Source organism: Phragmites australis, chromosome 6, assembly GCF_958298935.1.
Source record: "Phragmites australis chromosome 6, lpPhrAust1.1, whole genome shotgun sequence".
NCBI lineage: Eukaryota > Viridiplantae > Streptophyta > Magnoliopsida > Poales > Poaceae > Phragmites > Phragmites australis.
In genome coordinates this window covers 527310-542942 of record NC_084926.1, presented here as the reverse complement: position 1 = coordinate 542942, position 15633 = coordinate 527310, and the positions used below count along the sequence as shown (strand labels likewise).

Sequence of the window (15633 nt, the reverse complement as noted above, 5' to 3'; positions counted from 1 at the left end):
ACTGATACATTCCTTGTTTCATTATTACATAAATATATTTGGTCTTTTTTTTAGGAATATGCTTTAGCATATATAAATTATATATATTATTGATTTATGTTAGAGGGTACAAATCATAAAAATAATTTAGTAGCGTGTAAAATGTAATCAGATCATACCTAGATTGTCAATAGCTAGTACATTCATTGAAGGCGAAAGGGAGTGGCTTCGCACATGCCTTCGCATGTGAGGTCTACGACTTGATGACATGTATATAACTAAGTATCATAGAACAAAAATAAATAATTACTTGAAACTTAAGTTTGGAACATAAAGGAAAATTTTGTTATGTTCTGCAATATTTAAGGTATGGTTCTCGATATCCATACGCACATAACATCTATCAACTATTAAATTAATCACAAATTCCGAACTGTAAACTCCTGCACACACAAAACATTAATCTAAATCATATTGAAGTAAAGATACATGTATTTGGATATATTGTAAGAATAGTGGTCAGCAGCATATTTTCTGCTAGCAAAAGTTAGAGCGAAGCACAACGTACCTTAGCTATGAACAATAACTTGCACATTTATCATTAAAAAACAGCCAGAAATCTTTAAATATGTGCATCATTTATCTAGTGAAATCGTTTTGGTTAGTATAGGTATTGCATTGCTCTAGAACACTTAGGTATGATATATATAATATATGTTAAGTTGTTCAAGGAAAATAAAATAATAAACCAGAATCTCTATTACGAACATTTTTTTATACCAATTTGCAACTTGTGATGTCTCGGTGGAAAATAGTGGTCACTTTAACATGGAAAAATCAAATAGATCAATTAGTTACAAAAACTGTATTACTCTGAAACACACAAATATATATTTATGATATGTTAAAGAGTTACTACCTTGTTCTTATCTTTTTTCCCTCTGTCCAATCTTTTGTTTTTGTTACAGCTAAGTTGAAGAGCTCCTGCAAAGATATAGTATATGTTATTATTTACTAATAATCTCTACACTTATATGGTGCAAGAATGCTGACACTATTTGTTTGCTGAGAGTTACACAATCTTTAGTGAGGGCGGCGCTTACATCTGATGGTCAACAATCAACATGACAGGCAAAATGATCAAATGTACCATGCAAATATTAGCAGGTTCATTTCAAGATGGAACAACAAAACAGGGAACAAATAATTCATTAGTCCCAGCATCAAGGTTACTGAAAACTTCCTATACAGTGCAAGAAATTGAGCTAAGCATCTCGCAATAAACACTGAGAAGACATCCCAAAGTCAACTGAAAATGCTTCTCATCAGTTACGATGTTCAAACATGGAGCTCCTAGTCTTCTCATACGCTTGAGCAATCTTGGCCTAGAGAAACAGTTCCATATTAGCGATATAGCCAATCTCTGGAAAATAATATCGAGGTTTGACAACAAATAAGTAAAATAAAGAGCACTGGAGAGAAGAGGAGGCTATGGGCAACCGGTTTTGCTATTTTTATTTTATTTTATTTTTTTGTGGGAGATGCTGACCGGCGGCGAGATACTGCATCGAGCGGCAAGTAGAGGAGGGAAAAAAGACAGCGCATCCCAGCCTGGATGTAGTAACCAAGTCGAAATAGAGAGAGAGACTCCTTGCCCTCCTCCCATTCTGATCAATTCCACCAGATCTCAATCCACTTCCCAAACCAAATCAATGGACCAATCCATCGAAAGTTTTCCCTAAGCTATTGTCCTCCAAGAGATCGACGCAAAGCCGTATCTCAAACCCCGCTGTAATCGACTCAGCAAAATCAGATGGAATCCATGGATTCCCAACTTTCCCAACTCAACCAATTCATGAAGCGCCTAGAGGACAATCGACTAAAGCAAGAAGAAGATCGAGCTCGTCATTTCCTCCATGCAAAGAGAGACAGAGAGACAGCGAAGGAGGCCAGTATTTGGGAGCTCCCCGATGGTGAGTTGAGCCACGGTTTGGCCAGCGGTGGGTACCAGGAGCTTTCAGCCCACGATGGGGAATCGGTTTGCAATGGAGAAGGCAACATGGAGAGGCGGGAGCTAGCTCGGCAGCGGCCATGGCGGGCGGAACCGCTCGGTGCACGGCGGTGGAGCGCTGTGGCGAGGGAGGAAGGAAGGGGACGCATGCGGGAGGTTCGATGGGGGCACGGCGTAGCTCACCGTGGCTCAGGATTGAGGGAAGGGTCTGGCAGCCGGGAGATCGATATCGAGGTTCCTGACGGCTAAGTCGGGGCCAGAAGCGACGAAGGCAGCCGCGGCCGGCGTGCTTGGCCGCGGGATCGAGTGGGAGAATCGGTCGGCGTGTGGGAGTTCCGGCTGGGGAAGCGGCTCGGGAAAGGCAGGGAGGCGATGGAGGAGCTCGTGGGCGGTGTGAGGAGGCGAGCGAAACGCGGGAGCAGGTGCAAGCGACGATTTTTCCGCCGGTGGCTGGAGTTAGTGGACGGAGACACTGGACCTTTCTGGACATAGGCCGGACAGGAGCTGGCGCTGGCATCAGGACCCTCCTGTCATAGGCGGAGCTGAAGGAGGTACAGTGCACAGTACCCAAGCATGCTCATAGCTCGCCGTTTCTTCCACGCGTAGTATATATTATTGATAAGAGCATCTTCAACCGACTGGCCATCCCGCTCTGCGTCGCTAGATTTAGCGATTGGCCCAGATGGACGACTCCAACCGGCTTTCTTCTCTCCTCGTTATATTTTTCGGCTCATCATCTCCTTCCGATGCTCGCTATTTTTATCGACCGCAAACCAGCTCGCCATCTCCAGAGTGGGCTGACTCCGCGTTCTGAAGAAGGAAGAGACCATGACCTATAGACCCGCTGTGAACGATACTCGCCAGCCCCAATCTTCCTTTCACCTTCTCTATTCAAAATAGTAATCTTTTGTTGCTTCAAAAAATTATAGAACTTTTTATATGTATTTTATAATCCACGTGTAACCCATTTTAATTGGATTCACTAAAAATCCTATATAAAATTTGAACTAAAATTCTTCAACAAATAGCTACTTTTATAATTTCTAACCATTGTTAGGGCCTCAAATAAATTCTCAGAAAATCTGAAAAAAAATCAATAATATTTTTCTTATGTGATGGACTAATTTATAAAATTATTTTCAGTCCTAGGTTATATGGTGAGAAACAAGTTCCTTTGTTATGATCCATTTATATACATTTTTATCATTTAATGTGATATTCTTCTTTTAATTCAATTTGAATTCAAATAAAATTCAAGCATATAAAAAATTTAGTCATTGAAAATATAGCTGTTGTAAATATTTTCTGTTTATAGAATACTAATAAAATATAAGTGAGTGGAATTTGGAGAGCGAGATTCAGTGAGTCGGTTGGAGCACGGAGAGAAATAGAGAGAATCTTATGTAGAGACTCTCTATATGAAGATATAAGGAGTGAGATTTAGAGAGTCGGTTAGAGATGCTCTAACCGTTGGTAGTTGCCAAACAACTTGATCAGTTGTTGATCTCAGTTGATAACATAATCTCAGAGAAAAAGTGTTTGATTGTCTGTATATACTGTTTCAGTCCAGCCCGACAGATACAGTCAGATCCACTTATTAGTGTTACAAAATTATCTTGATACGAGTAACTAATCACAATGTTAACTCATGCATTCACTTATATGGCCTCAAAATTGATTAACTAAACAGAAACTTATGTCAGCCTGTCTAGATAGATACAAGCAAGCAAACAATCTTTTTAAAAAAATATATAACTCCGCTCAATCTGCTTTCCCTCAGTTTATATGGCAAAGATTAAAAGAAGAATACAAGAACGGATATGTTTAGTTTCTTTACTCACTAGCCTTGCTTAGAAGGTTAGTCGAGACAAATCTTGCTAGAAGAGAAGAGTCAATTATTTAACTCTCTTGAAAGCAAGAAAATTATTGACCATCTTTCCTGAGTTCAAACCAAAATAAAAAAATAAAACATGCTTGTTTATCTTTAAGCTCGCCTGCAAGGCTATAACAAGGGTGGAAAAGAACTAAATATACCCAACATCTCTCCCTCACCAAAGCACGATAAGAATCTATGATATCAGATTTTGGCTTTTCTTGCAACTTGTCAGTGTCACTAAGAGCACCTCCAGTGTATGTTCGATTTGAGAGGGAACGTTCGGTTCGATTGTTTTACAGTTCGTTTGCTATAATGTGTGTGAGTTTTACAGGCCAGTAAAAAAATTTCTCCTCTCTCATTGTCCTCATTCACTTGGGTAGCGTGAAGCCGGCCAACCAGCCAACAACCATGTATAGGAAATAATTTTTTATTCAGCACGGTTTTACTGTAATTTGCAGATTCGAGTGTCACGGAGAGAGAATATAGGGTTGTGAATTTGCTGAAGTACTGCAGCAGCCGCAAATACTGTAGCATTACTGTTTACAGAGACTGTCAGTGGATCCAAGGGAGGAAAACACTGACGGATTACTGTACCAGTACTGTAGGAATACTGCAGACAGAGGATGCCGTTGGATCTGGAGAGAAGAAAAAAAAGTAGTAGAATGTAAGAAATAGAGTAGCTGTTAAAGATAAAAAAAAAAAGAAATACTGTAATAGTGATATGGATGTTATAATAGTGTTTTAAGAATAAAAATTTAAAATAGCTGTTATAGATAGCCTATCACCTTCGATCGACTGCTCTGTACTCGGTTCGATTGTATCGATACAAGATTCTATTCGAATCACACTGGAGGTGCTCTAATTGGACGAGCCCCTGCAGCTACGCGCATAGGCTTTGGGGCGCAGGAGGCTTGGTCGGAGATTTGGGGAAGGCACAGGAGATTCCAGTTGTCGACCTCCTCATCATCATGGCTGCTGCTTATCGGTGATCCAATCCCGGTTTCTCTCTAGGTCTGGAACCTTACTCCTATTTACTCACGGTCGACACAGTACCTTCTCCACCAATGACAAGTGGTCCCATTCTTACTTTGGGCCCCCTACATGTCAGCATCACGTGTTTCTGTAATCAAATAATGTCACTAGCAGTCAAGGCGAGGTGAGGCTATCGACACCGGAAATAAATTCTGTAAGAATTTAGAATAAAAGATTTTCTTGAGATCTTAATCAAATTATATATTATTTAATCTAGGAGGAAAAAAAAAGAGAGAAGACTTACAGTACCATACACACTCTCGCCCACGCCGTTTCCTCCAAACCGCAACAAAAATGTCGCCGGCCACCGCCAAGGACGACCCCGCCTCTGCCGCAGCCGGGGACGTCTCCCCGGCGGAGGCGCGCCTGGCCATGATGGAGCTCGCTAACATGATTTCCGTCCCCATGGCTCTCACCGCCGTCATCCGCCTCGGCGTCCCCTCCACCGTCTGGGCCGGCGGAGCCAACGCACCGCTCTCAGCGGCCGAGATCCTCCCCGCGGACCACCCGGACCCCTCCGTCCTCGAGCGCCTCCTTCGCCTGCTCGCCTCCCGCGGCGTCTTCTCCGAGCACGCCGGCTCCCCGCGCCGGTTCGCGCTGACAGCGGTGGGGCGCACCCTGGTGCCCGGCCCCTCGGGCGCGTCGTACGCGGACTACGTGCTGCAGCACCACCAGGACGCGCTGGTGGCGGCGTGGCCGCGCCTCCACGAGGCCGTGCTCTACCCTGCCGGCCCCGAGCCATTCGCACGCGCCAATGGCGGCGTCCCCGCATACGCCTACTACGGCAAGGACAGGTGCGTTTCAATTCAGTTCAACAGATCTTAGTTAATCGTCTCAATTAATTATCAGTCGAGGGATGGCAGGGAGGCGAACGAGGTGATGCTCCGGGCGATGAGGGGGGTGTCGGAGCCCTTCATGGAGGCGCTGCTGGACGGCTACGCGGGCGGCTTCGACGGCGTGGGCACGCTGGTGGACGTCGGGGGCAGCTCCGGGGCGTGCCTCGAGATGATAATGCGGAGGGTCGGCACCATCAAGGAGGGGCTCAACTTCGACCTGCCCGACGTCGTCGCCGCCGCGCCGCCCATCGCCGGTGAGTCAGACGGACCCTAACACGCCCTGTCGTATCTCTTTCGTCTTCATAATCTTTCCGTGATTGGGTACTTTGTCAGGGAGGGTACGTTTACTCTGCACGAATCTCTTTGCAAAAAAGTTGACTGGAAAGAGATGCTCAAAGTCTCGATAAACTTGTTAACTAATCTTGGATCTCGTGAGAAATGGTTTTCGATGTTTATTCGATTGCCTGCCGCTAGTGATGCAAGTGGTTACGGGAATGCATAGTTTCTGTGTCAATATTTAGTTTAATTTTTTTCTTAATTTAGTTAGATGAGAGCGAATCTTAAATTTATTTTTTCAAGTTTTAGATCGACCCAATTTATACAAAAAGTTATATTCTTACCTGCCCCATACATACACATTGCCAAGCACAGGCACAATCTGTTTGTCATTAAATTCAACAAGACCATACTGATGGAAATGCCTGCAAACAAATCAAATACAGGAGTAAGGCATGTTGGTGGAGACATGTTCAAGTCCATCCCCTCCGGTGACGCCATCTTTATGAAGGTGATCAGGATCACACCATTTTCACCAAATTGTTGGAACCAATCGAGCAAGTTTCATCATCCTTCCTTTTCTTATCCCGTGCAGTGGGTTCTGACGACATGGACGAACGACGAGTGCACGGCGATCCTCAACAACTGCTACAATGCACTGCCGGACGGAGGGAAGCTGATCGCCTGCGAACCTGTGGTGCCGGAGAAGACGGACACCAGCGTGAGGACGAGGGCGCTACTGGAGAACGACATCTTCGTCATGACCACCTACCGGACCCAAGGGAGGGAGCGGTCCGAGGAGGAGTTCCGGCAGCTCGGCCTCGCCGCAGGGTTCACCGGCTTCCGTGCCATCTACCCGGACCCGTTCTATGCTCTTCTGGAGTACAAGAAATGATCTCAAGTTCTCGAGTGAAAGATTGTGTCTCTCTTGTGACCATTGAGTTGAATAACAACATACAATAATGCCCGAGTTGAAGTTCAAGTTGGAAGTACTTCAGTTTCTGAAACCAGAACATCTCTTTCAAGCATTCTAACAAACTTTTTGACAACACAATGCACTTTAGCTATTTGCAATTTGCGAGTTCAACTCCAACGGTAAAGATAGATCACAATCATGCAGTTGGTAAGGATTGGCAGTAGAATTAGAAGTACATTCATCAACCCATCATCCAAACATATTTTCATGACAACAATTATTTCTTAGTTATGATATGATCACAAGATAGCGAGGAAGTGCCTATTTTCAGGGTCGGCTAACATCGATTGAGTGAACGCATGCATCATTCCTCTTTCTTGTCTTCTGCAGCGGTTGCTGCAGCGCCTTGGTCTTCAACAAGGGGTTTTGATTCACTTGCACCCTGGAGAGACAGAGCAACATAAGCCCTTTGGAGCTAAATCCAAACAAATTATATTACAGTCAAGGATAAATGAGCAGCTGTGAAACTATCTATGAGTCTACTTATGACGTGTCAAGTAAATGAGGCAGGTGTTGACTAGGTGCAGAGCAATAAAATATTTAGGTTTTTAGCTATACTTTATTAACTCCTTGAATAATCCGGAGGCCATGTAATTGTTGGGAACCTGCATTGTGCAACAGCGCAAGGGCAGAAAAAGTAGCGTGAAGATTTAGGCTTACTTCATCTTTCTTCTTTGCTGCAGGCTTATAAGGACAAGCAGGTGGGACTCTTTCAGGTCTCCTGTACTCCCATCCAAGTAGCTGATACACCTTTCTCTGGAATATCATTCAAAACACGAATCAATTTCCATAATATGAGTAACAAAATGTAGTAGAAAGAAAAAGCAAGTGATCCCCAGGATGGTAGTATAACCATGTAGGCCTTACAGCGCTATAAGCAGTTAGCAAGGTCACCACTATGTCAGTTAGAATTGAGATAGATTGGTAATTTGCTATGGTTCAGTGGTTCACAACAGGGTTTGAAAGATGTCTTATTTTTCATGATTAAGGCATGAGTGCATGGTGAGACCTGACCTACAACACCGAACCATCATCTTGTAAAGATACAAATTACTTCCCATAAATATTAACAATCTGGCGTGTTCCCTATCTAACTAAAAAACATGCTTCCTTTGAGAAATGGGAAGCGGTTTACTCACTTGGGGAAAGCAAAAACAGTTTGAAGCCATGCTGTCCAATGCTTGCATATCAAGACCGATACAATCTCATAAGTTACTTCACTAGTGTTATAAATTATCAGAAGGAGGGTATCTTCTTTAGCTAATCTCATTCTGTCAGTTGGTTCAAGGAGCTGATTCTATGGCCATGAGAAACATAACACATATGACAATCGGGATCACCACTGTGGCTTTGTCATCCTCGTGAGTTGTGAGAGTGATAATTTTCAAGGTCTTGTTATCCTTGTGGACCCGGCATCAATTGGCAAATTTATCGGATTCTCTACTTGCTATGACTGGGAATTTGGGAGGGCACGAACTGCTGGTAAGTAACTTTATCATAAATTATAATAATCCTAACCAAATCGTCGGGCTCAAACAAATCACACGAATCGATCAACAGTTGGCAACCAGGTGTTCCTAGAGTATCTGATTTCGTGCTCCAACGAATCCATAAGTCGTAAATAAATTGTGTGGTTGCGGTCCATCAGGGTAGCAGACTAGATAGATTAACCCCAAAACCCACCATTCACTCGATAGAAAGAATCATACCAACCATGGATGGATCTTATTAAAACTGAGGAGTCATTACAAGAATGAAAAGTACCTGACTGGAAGAAAAGGGAGAGCGGGGATAGAGTCATACGAGGATGAGGTCGAAGAGGTAAGGGAGGGCGTTGACCACAGGGATCAAGAACAGGGGCAGGAAGCACGCGATGCAGACCTAATCAACATACAGCCATGAGGTCATTAGGATCAGAATTTGCCGAGCAACAGGCGACTCGGTTGGAATCGGAAGATAGGGTAAAAGCTCACCATGTCGTGAGATCGGGAGTAGAGAGAATCGGCCGCCTTGATTGCACTTGCTTGCCTCGTCTCCTCCTCGTCGTCGTGTGGAGGTCGCCGATCTGAAGCGCGTGCGATGCGATTGGGGAAAAGAGAAGACGCGCACACACGGAGACGATGATGGTTGTCTTCCGAGCTAGCCCATATAACACACTGCGCGGCCCGCTTGTGGGCTCTTTTTGGTGTGCCGGCCCGCTTATACTGGACTCTACCTTGCTATTCCAAAAAGCCTAGAATGTTACCGCAAGTCACTCACATGTATGCACGCACGGTAGCGTGAGGATGTGTTTCGATTGTCTGAATTTGTCTCGATCTGTTTTTATTGATATGTATAATTTTAAGAAAAAGTTTGTTTGATTGACGCATCTACTATTCCAGTCTGATTAGTGGATATAAATATATGTCTTCATCCTTACCCCGTGAATATATACATACAAACATACACACTTATTAATATCACAAAATCATCTTTATATGAACAATTAATCACATTATCAACTCTAGTATCTTTTTATGCGGTTTTAGATTCTACCAACCAAACATAAATTCAATTTAGTCTATTCAGATAGATACGACCAACTAATATTTTTCTTTTCAATAAATATGACTCTGCTCAGTCAGTTCTTTTTAGCCTGTATATAAGATCCATATAGGTGAAGTAAAACAAACATACCCTGAGTAGTATCGACAGAAGCATCAGTCGGACTCGTTAAGTGCTTAAACTAGAATACGACCGACGGTATACTACTACTAAGTAAGTACGACATCACATGCTGTAGTCAAAACAGTTGTCTTTGGACTCACATGCATCTCATGTATCACACAACTTACCTGTTGTGTCGGTGCCATATTAGGATCCAAGAAATGAAATGAATGAAGGAACCGCGTGAGTCATATTTGACACATCGTTCCGGGCCCCGGGCAGCAGCAGCAGCTGCTGATTGATGCTTCGATCGGCCGCAGCAATCTCGATCCAGTCCTAGTTGCTTAGGGCAGCTCCAACGGAGACCACAAAGCCTGTTGTATCTATGTTCAAACGTCATTTGATTTCTCGAACGCCCCGTATCACTCTCCAACAGCTCGGGCATGTGCGCTACAGGGAAACGAGGAGGAGACTGTGGATGGAAAAAAATGCGGCAGATGAAGGAGGCTGCATTGCTGTTCATACATGAATAAACATGGACTTAAAAAGAGGAGAATAGAAGATATAAAATAAGGTAGTTGTTAAAAGATGAAAAACAGAAGGTGTTATAATAGTGTTAGGAGATACTATAATAGTATTATAAAAGATAAAACTTCGATATATCAACTAAGATAATTTTACTGTAATCCATGTAAAATAAAATAAAATAAAATAAAAGGTGACTGTCTGCAAGCACCGCGACCGGTGAGCCTTTCTGTTGGATCGTGCTGCGCATGCATGCATGTAGACAGCACTCTACAATGAAGGCCGTTAGCGTTACAGTAGCATCCATTAATTCACCGTCCGTCCGTACGAGCGCAACGCAAGATTCACATAGTAGTGCAGCTAGCTGGTGTACGTATGCATACTGTACATATATACAAGTACTACTTGAAAAGGAAAATCGATAGGAACAGCAGCTACCAAGTTATTGCATGCTGCAGATAATCAAACAGCTGCTCAATCCTTCGCATCAAACGGAACACTCGGTAGATAGCTGCACTGGATCTCGATGTAGTAGCTGACTAGAATAAATTAATGAGGATCGATGCAGCTGCATGCTTGACCACATGAGTTCATGTTTCGATCGGTAGATGGAGAGAGATAAGATACACCATGCGTTCATGCATCCATCATCGATTTGACTTATATATATATCATCATGTGTGCAATAAAGTAAACTCGGTCAACTTATTACTCTAGTATATTCTTCACCGCTTCAAAGAACGTAACTGAAATCCACATACACAGCAACACGTACAGAATAGGCATGACGCGCACGCGCACACACAGAGAGTCTCACTGCATGTAAAAAGCCAGCTAGCTACACGACAGACGACCACGAATGACAAGCTAAGCTCTACTAGCAATGATCCAGACGCCGTGTTCACAAATTAAAATACCAGCTGCAAACAATCCTTGTCCTTCATAGCAGTACTTACTATTTTGCCTGCTTGATTATTAAGTACTGTTTAGTCACTAAATGGGGGGTGGGGGTTGAAATTAACTACATTATATATAGATATATGAGTATATATATGACGATGCATATACATTATTTGTTGTGGTAGCTTTATTTATTGGCTATCGCCTGCATGATGGATGCATTCTGGCGTGCGTGCGTGGTCTCTCTTGGGGTCGAGGCAGTAGTTGTACACCATGTGGTTGCGCTGCACCCACCGCATCGCCGCCTCCTGCCGCGGGCTCAGCGCGTCGTCGACCGACGGCCCGGGGCTGGGCGAGCGGCACTGCGGCGGGGAGCGCACGGAGCAGGCGCGGAGGATGAGGCCGGAGAAGCGGGCGACGAAGGGGCTGAACCGGTAGTCGGCCTTGTACCTGCCGTCGTCGGTGGCCCAGGAGGAGGCGTCCCAGATGGAGCCGTACACCCACATCGGCCGCCGCGGGAACGTCGCCGCGCTCCGACGAGGGTACCGCCGGATCGGCACGTCGTCCACGTAGAAGCTGCATGATGCGCCCACGTACACGCAAATATATATACATTATTCAGTCAGGTGTGCGTACAATACAATCGTGTACGTCTAGCTTGCGAAATTACATGGGCAACACTGTATGTATATTCACCACGTATGTATATATGTACGTATTACGGCTTGCCCATTATAAATGATGGATGAAGACTCGGTTGGTTGGGTCCGGTAGCTGAATGATTAGATGCGACTGCTGGATTGTCAGTGAGGACCTCGTGCAAGTGTCAGTTCAAAGCAGCAGTCGTAGTACGGCATGCTGTAGCGGCGTGTACGTACCCGTGTGCCACTGTTGATGCACACAAGTAGCAACAATCTAGGCAGGAATATATGCCGACGCTCCAGATATATATCTGGGAGGGACCATCCATCATTTGTATTTTGCTTACTTCTTCAAGCTTCAAAGAGCAATAATCCTTCGATCCTCCTACACTAGTTTTCTTCAAAGAGTAGCTAGGAGCTCTGTTTACGATGGAAAAAAAAGCCGGATAATGATGACGGAGAGGTTAATAAGCATTTGCACTGTCATCGCATGGTACTCCTACTCGTTCTTGGACGATTGTACTACTAGATGACGCGCAAAACAGTAAACAGCTCCGGTGCATGATTTCACACCGACGTCCTAAATTTCTGGCATATGTTAGTAGGTACGTACATGATCTGCGAGGGGTTCCAGAGGACGGCGTAGTGGTGGAAGTCGGCGGTGGGGTCGAACCAGTCGAGGTGGAACTTGACCTCGCGGCCGACGACCCGGCCGGGGCCGCCGTCGCCGCTGCCGCGGATGTACACGTTGGTCTGCAGCGTGTACGGCCGGCCCGGCGTCGTCCCCAGAAACTCCATGTCCACCTCGTCGTGGAACCCCGGGTGCGCCTCGCTGTTGGACAGCTGCATCATCGATCGAGCCACCAGGACCAGTCGTCATCAAGCATTGCTTCAATATATGCAGTGTGTTGATGACAAGAAACAAGGGCGGAGTACACACATAGAAAGCGGTGATGACGCCGGCGGTGTACCCGGGCTGCAGCTTCACGGAGGCGCCGAAGTAGCCGGAGCGGAAGGCGCGGCGCGACTTGAAGCCGCTCCCCGAGGTGGAGTCCAGCCAGATGGTGACGTCGCCGCCGCCGGACACGGACTGGTGCTGCGCGCCCCATAGGTTGCGGAAGTCACGGTAAAAGGGCCGCGCCTGGAACCTCTTGCTCGGGTAGAACCCCGGCGAGGGCTGCGCGTCGACCACGACGGAGCATGGAAGCAGCGGCTGCAGCACCACAGCTAGAAGCAATAGTGCATGCCGAGCAAAGCAGGCCAGAGTACCAGCAGCCATCGCTAGCTGCTGCAATGTTAGATGGGACTAGCTGGATTATTGCCAATGAGTGTGTGACACGGACTGCAGCTTTGTTTCTTCGAGCTCTGTGACCCGTGGGTTTGGGATAAATAGATGGCCGGCAGCAGGGCAAGCCCCTCAGCTGATTACAAGATCCCACACCCACGCACACCTCGCTATGCATGCATCATCATACGTCTCTACAAATAAAACCGTTAAAAGTACTCATGTAAAAGTAAATCATAGATATTAGAATTTAAATTTAGTGGGTGGTGAAGTTGTACTATGATGCTAAAAGGTGGTGTGATTTGTGGAGGCTGGGTTCTTAATTTTGAGAGCGAATTGCACATGCACTTAATTTTCATTCCATGATGGTTGGTTTATTGGTGGTCAGGTGAAAAAGGGTGGATCTGGGCGGGCCATCGATGTCATCATATCCCTTGCAGTGGATCGGCCGGGGCGACGACCTCTTGCAGTTGCAGCGCACTAACAAGTAGTGGTGACGGTGCTTGCTTTCACACGCGTATGACACATATAGCCCTGTGTCGGTGCCCAAACATCACACCTTGACATGTCGATCCAGTGCGGTAAAGTTTGTATGGTTTAATTAGAGGTGTAATTGCTGTCAGCTGTATCTCTTTTGAATGTTTTTTAAATTCATACGTAGTATAGTAGCAAATAGTTTTATCTATATATGTTCTGTTATAGAAATATGAAATGACAATAATATCGTTTAGAGAAGAGTGAATAGGTTTTTTAAAAAATATCATTCTTTTTACCATTGTCTAAACTTGTAGCAAAAAATAAACTAACGGATTTTTTACAAGTGAAAATCCTAAATATACTAAGCTCAACTAATGCACAATCACTTAAATAAGTATAAAAGCTACTATTCTAATGTGATAAAGATTATTCAAAACTAGCAAAAGATGTGCAATAAAATCTAGTTAAAAATCCTGAAAAACACTATTCACCGGAGGCTCCAGGTTTAGATCTGATTATACAGAATCTAGAGTTTGAATTTAGGTGGTTATTCCTTGGTATTGAATTTTGGAATGAGCAAGAGCTCCAATATCGATATAAATTAGAGAAAAGATCGATATTTTGTCATTATAGATGATTTAAGGAGTAGATTAAAGTCGTATGATTTTAACTTTTTAAACATATCATTTTTCCTCAAAAGATCAACCTCGAGCTCATCACTATTACTAGCATTAAAACTAGTATTGATATTATTAACCTTACTTACCGTATTTTGTTATCTTTTATCATAAGACATAATGTAGTATCGGAGCAAGAGGATGCGCATCTTGGAGAAGTGGATGCTTCAATTCTAAGTTGAGAACTATCCATGTTATAATTTCCATATCAATGACATATATAGCATGTCCTCCTTGATCTTCTATTGGATGGACCTTTATTCTTGATTTTTCTTGAGGCTCTTCCACTAAACTTTGTCTCAAGTAAGTTTCTATTTTCTTCAAAATATTAGCTTCATAAATACTAATAGAAATAAATTCATTACAATGAGGATAATTAACCATATCATCATGATAAGGCAATGTTACACTAGATGATAAGCAAGGGTTAACAAGACAAGTGGATATGAAAATTTTCACTTGTAGTGTTGTTAAAGTCCAAATGAAGGTTTGAATACTTACTAATCCCACTCATCATATCATTACCTTGCTCGAATTTGATATTTTGTGAGGTGGATGACAAAGTGACATCTTTTTAGACAAGTGAGGAAGTCATTTGGTGTTCTTCATTATGTGATGATGAAGTAGAGCATTTCTCGAATTATATTTCCGGAAGAAATTTTCTCCATCACATTTGGACTTGTTATATCTTTCTTTGATAGTAGTCCAAATGAGATGAGCGTCCTCGAGCAGCATGATGGATTCAACCATATTTATACTCAAAGTATTAAATAAAATATTAGTGGCTTGAGCATTGAGATGTAGACATTTATCTTCCTCTTCAGGTGTTAGCAAGATGCCACTAGGAAGAGAAATTTTTACATCTACAACTCGCTCTATTTGAGGATCCATAGTCCTAAAATTATGAAGCATGCGAGTACTCCACTCAATATAATTAGATCCATCTAATACGAGTGGTTTTATATGCACTAATCCACTAGTCAATATTTTTACTTTCTAGACGGTGAAGCCCTAAAAGAGAGACTTATCTCTGATATCCATTGAAAAGACAATGATGTCACCTAGAGGGTAGTGAATCGGTATTTTTATAGAAATTTGTCTCTTTTTACCATTGACCTAAACTTACAGCAGAAAATAAACTAACGGATTTTTCATAAATGAAAATCCTAAATATGCTAGACCCAACTAGTGCACAATCATGCTAAATAAGTGTAAAAGTTACAATCTGATGATGACAAATATTATTCTAAACTAGCAAAAAATATGAAAAAAGCTCTAGTTGGAAATCCTGAAAACACTGTTCACCGGAGGTTCCGGGTTCAATCCAGAACCTCTGAGTTCAGATATGATTATACATAATTCGGAGTTTCCGTGTTAAATCTAGATCTTCTGGGTTCAGCAGAGAATTAACTTGAAACTGAAATTAAAGGATGTCTAAGGAGTTCTAGTTAAAACTAAGTGAAGTCATATGTTCCTAATGATGATTCAAAGTAGAT

The 15633-nt window shown here is 43.4% G+C and overlaps 3 protein-coding genes across 3 annotated transcripts; 1 reads left to right on the top strand and 2 right to left on the bottom strand.

Moving 5' to 3' along the window:
- Window positions 1-5144: 5144 nt before the first annotated feature.
- On the top strand, window positions 5145-7010 carry LOC133920876 (nicotinate N-methyltransferase 1). Its single transcript, XM_062365472.1, has 4 exons — window positions 5145-5692; window positions 5762-5988; window positions 6457-6521; window positions 6606-7010. Exons 1-4 carry the CDS (start codon window positions 5193-5195, stop codon window positions 6903-6905), a joined length of 1092 nt encoding a protein of 363 aa, XP_062221456.1. The 5' UTR covers window positions 5145-5192; the 3' UTR covers window positions 6906-7010.
- A 130-nt stretch (window positions 7011-7140) lies between these two features.
- On the bottom strand, window positions 7141-9120 carry LOC133920877 (uncharacterized). The gene is made up of 4 exons (XM_062365473.1): window positions 8960-9120; window positions 8790-8867; window positions 7647-7742; window positions 7141-7368 (listed from the first exon to the last, which is right to left on the bottom strand). Exons 1-4 carry the CDS (start codon window positions 8960-8962, stop codon window positions 7291-7293), a joined length of 255 nt encoding a protein of 84 aa, XP_062221457.1. The 5' UTR covers window positions 8963-9120; the 3' UTR covers window positions 7141-7290.
- A 1920-nt stretch (window positions 9121-11040) lies between these two features.
- Window positions 11041-13043, bottom strand: LOC133920313 (xyloglucan endotransglucosylase/hydrolase protein 31-like). Its single transcript, XM_062364924.1, has 3 exons — window positions 12639-13043; window positions 12312-12541; window positions 11041-11633 (listed from the first exon to the last, which is right to left on the bottom strand). Exons 1-3 carry the CDS (start codon window positions 12975-12977, stop codon window positions 11249-11251), a joined length of 954 nt encoding a protein of 317 aa, XP_062220908.1. The 5' UTR covers window positions 12978-13043; the 3' UTR covers window positions 11041-11248.
- Between the last annotated feature and the right edge of the window lie 2590 nt (window positions 13044-15633).

Coding starts and splice junctions, on each gene's coding strand:
- LOC133920876 (XM_062365472.1), top strand. CDS start 5,193: ATGTCGCCGGCCACCGCCAAGGACGACCCCGCCTCTGCCGCAGCCGGG. Junction 5,693..5,761: donor GCCTACTACGGCAAGGACAG/GTGCGTTTCAAT, acceptor GAGGGATGGCAG/GGAGGCGAACGAGGTGATGC. Junction 6,522..6,605: donor GTGACGCCATCTTTATGAAG/GTGATCAGGATC, acceptor TATCCCGTGCAG/TGGGTTCTGACGACATGGAC.
- LOC133920877 (XM_062365473.1), bottom strand. Junction 7,743..8,789: donor ACCTCTTCGACCTCATCCTC/GTATGACTCTAT, acceptor ATGATATTCCAG/AGAAAGGTGTATCAGCTACT. Junction 7,369..7,646: donor CAGCAAAGAAGAAAGATGAA/GTAAGCCTAAAT, acceptor CTGTCTCTCCAG/GGTGCAAGTGAATCAAAACC.
- LOC133920313 (XM_062364924.1), bottom strand. CDS start 12,977: ATGGCTGCTGGTACTCTGGCCTGCTTTGCTCGGCATGCACTATTGCTT. Junction 12,542..12,638: donor GCGTCATCACCGCTTTCTAT/GTGTGTACTCCG, acceptor TCGATGATGCAG/CTGTCCAACAGCGAGGCGCA. Junction 11,634..12,311: donor TGGAACCCCTCGCAGATCAT/GTACGTACCTAC, acceptor CGCATCATGCAG/CTTCTACGTGGACGACGTGC.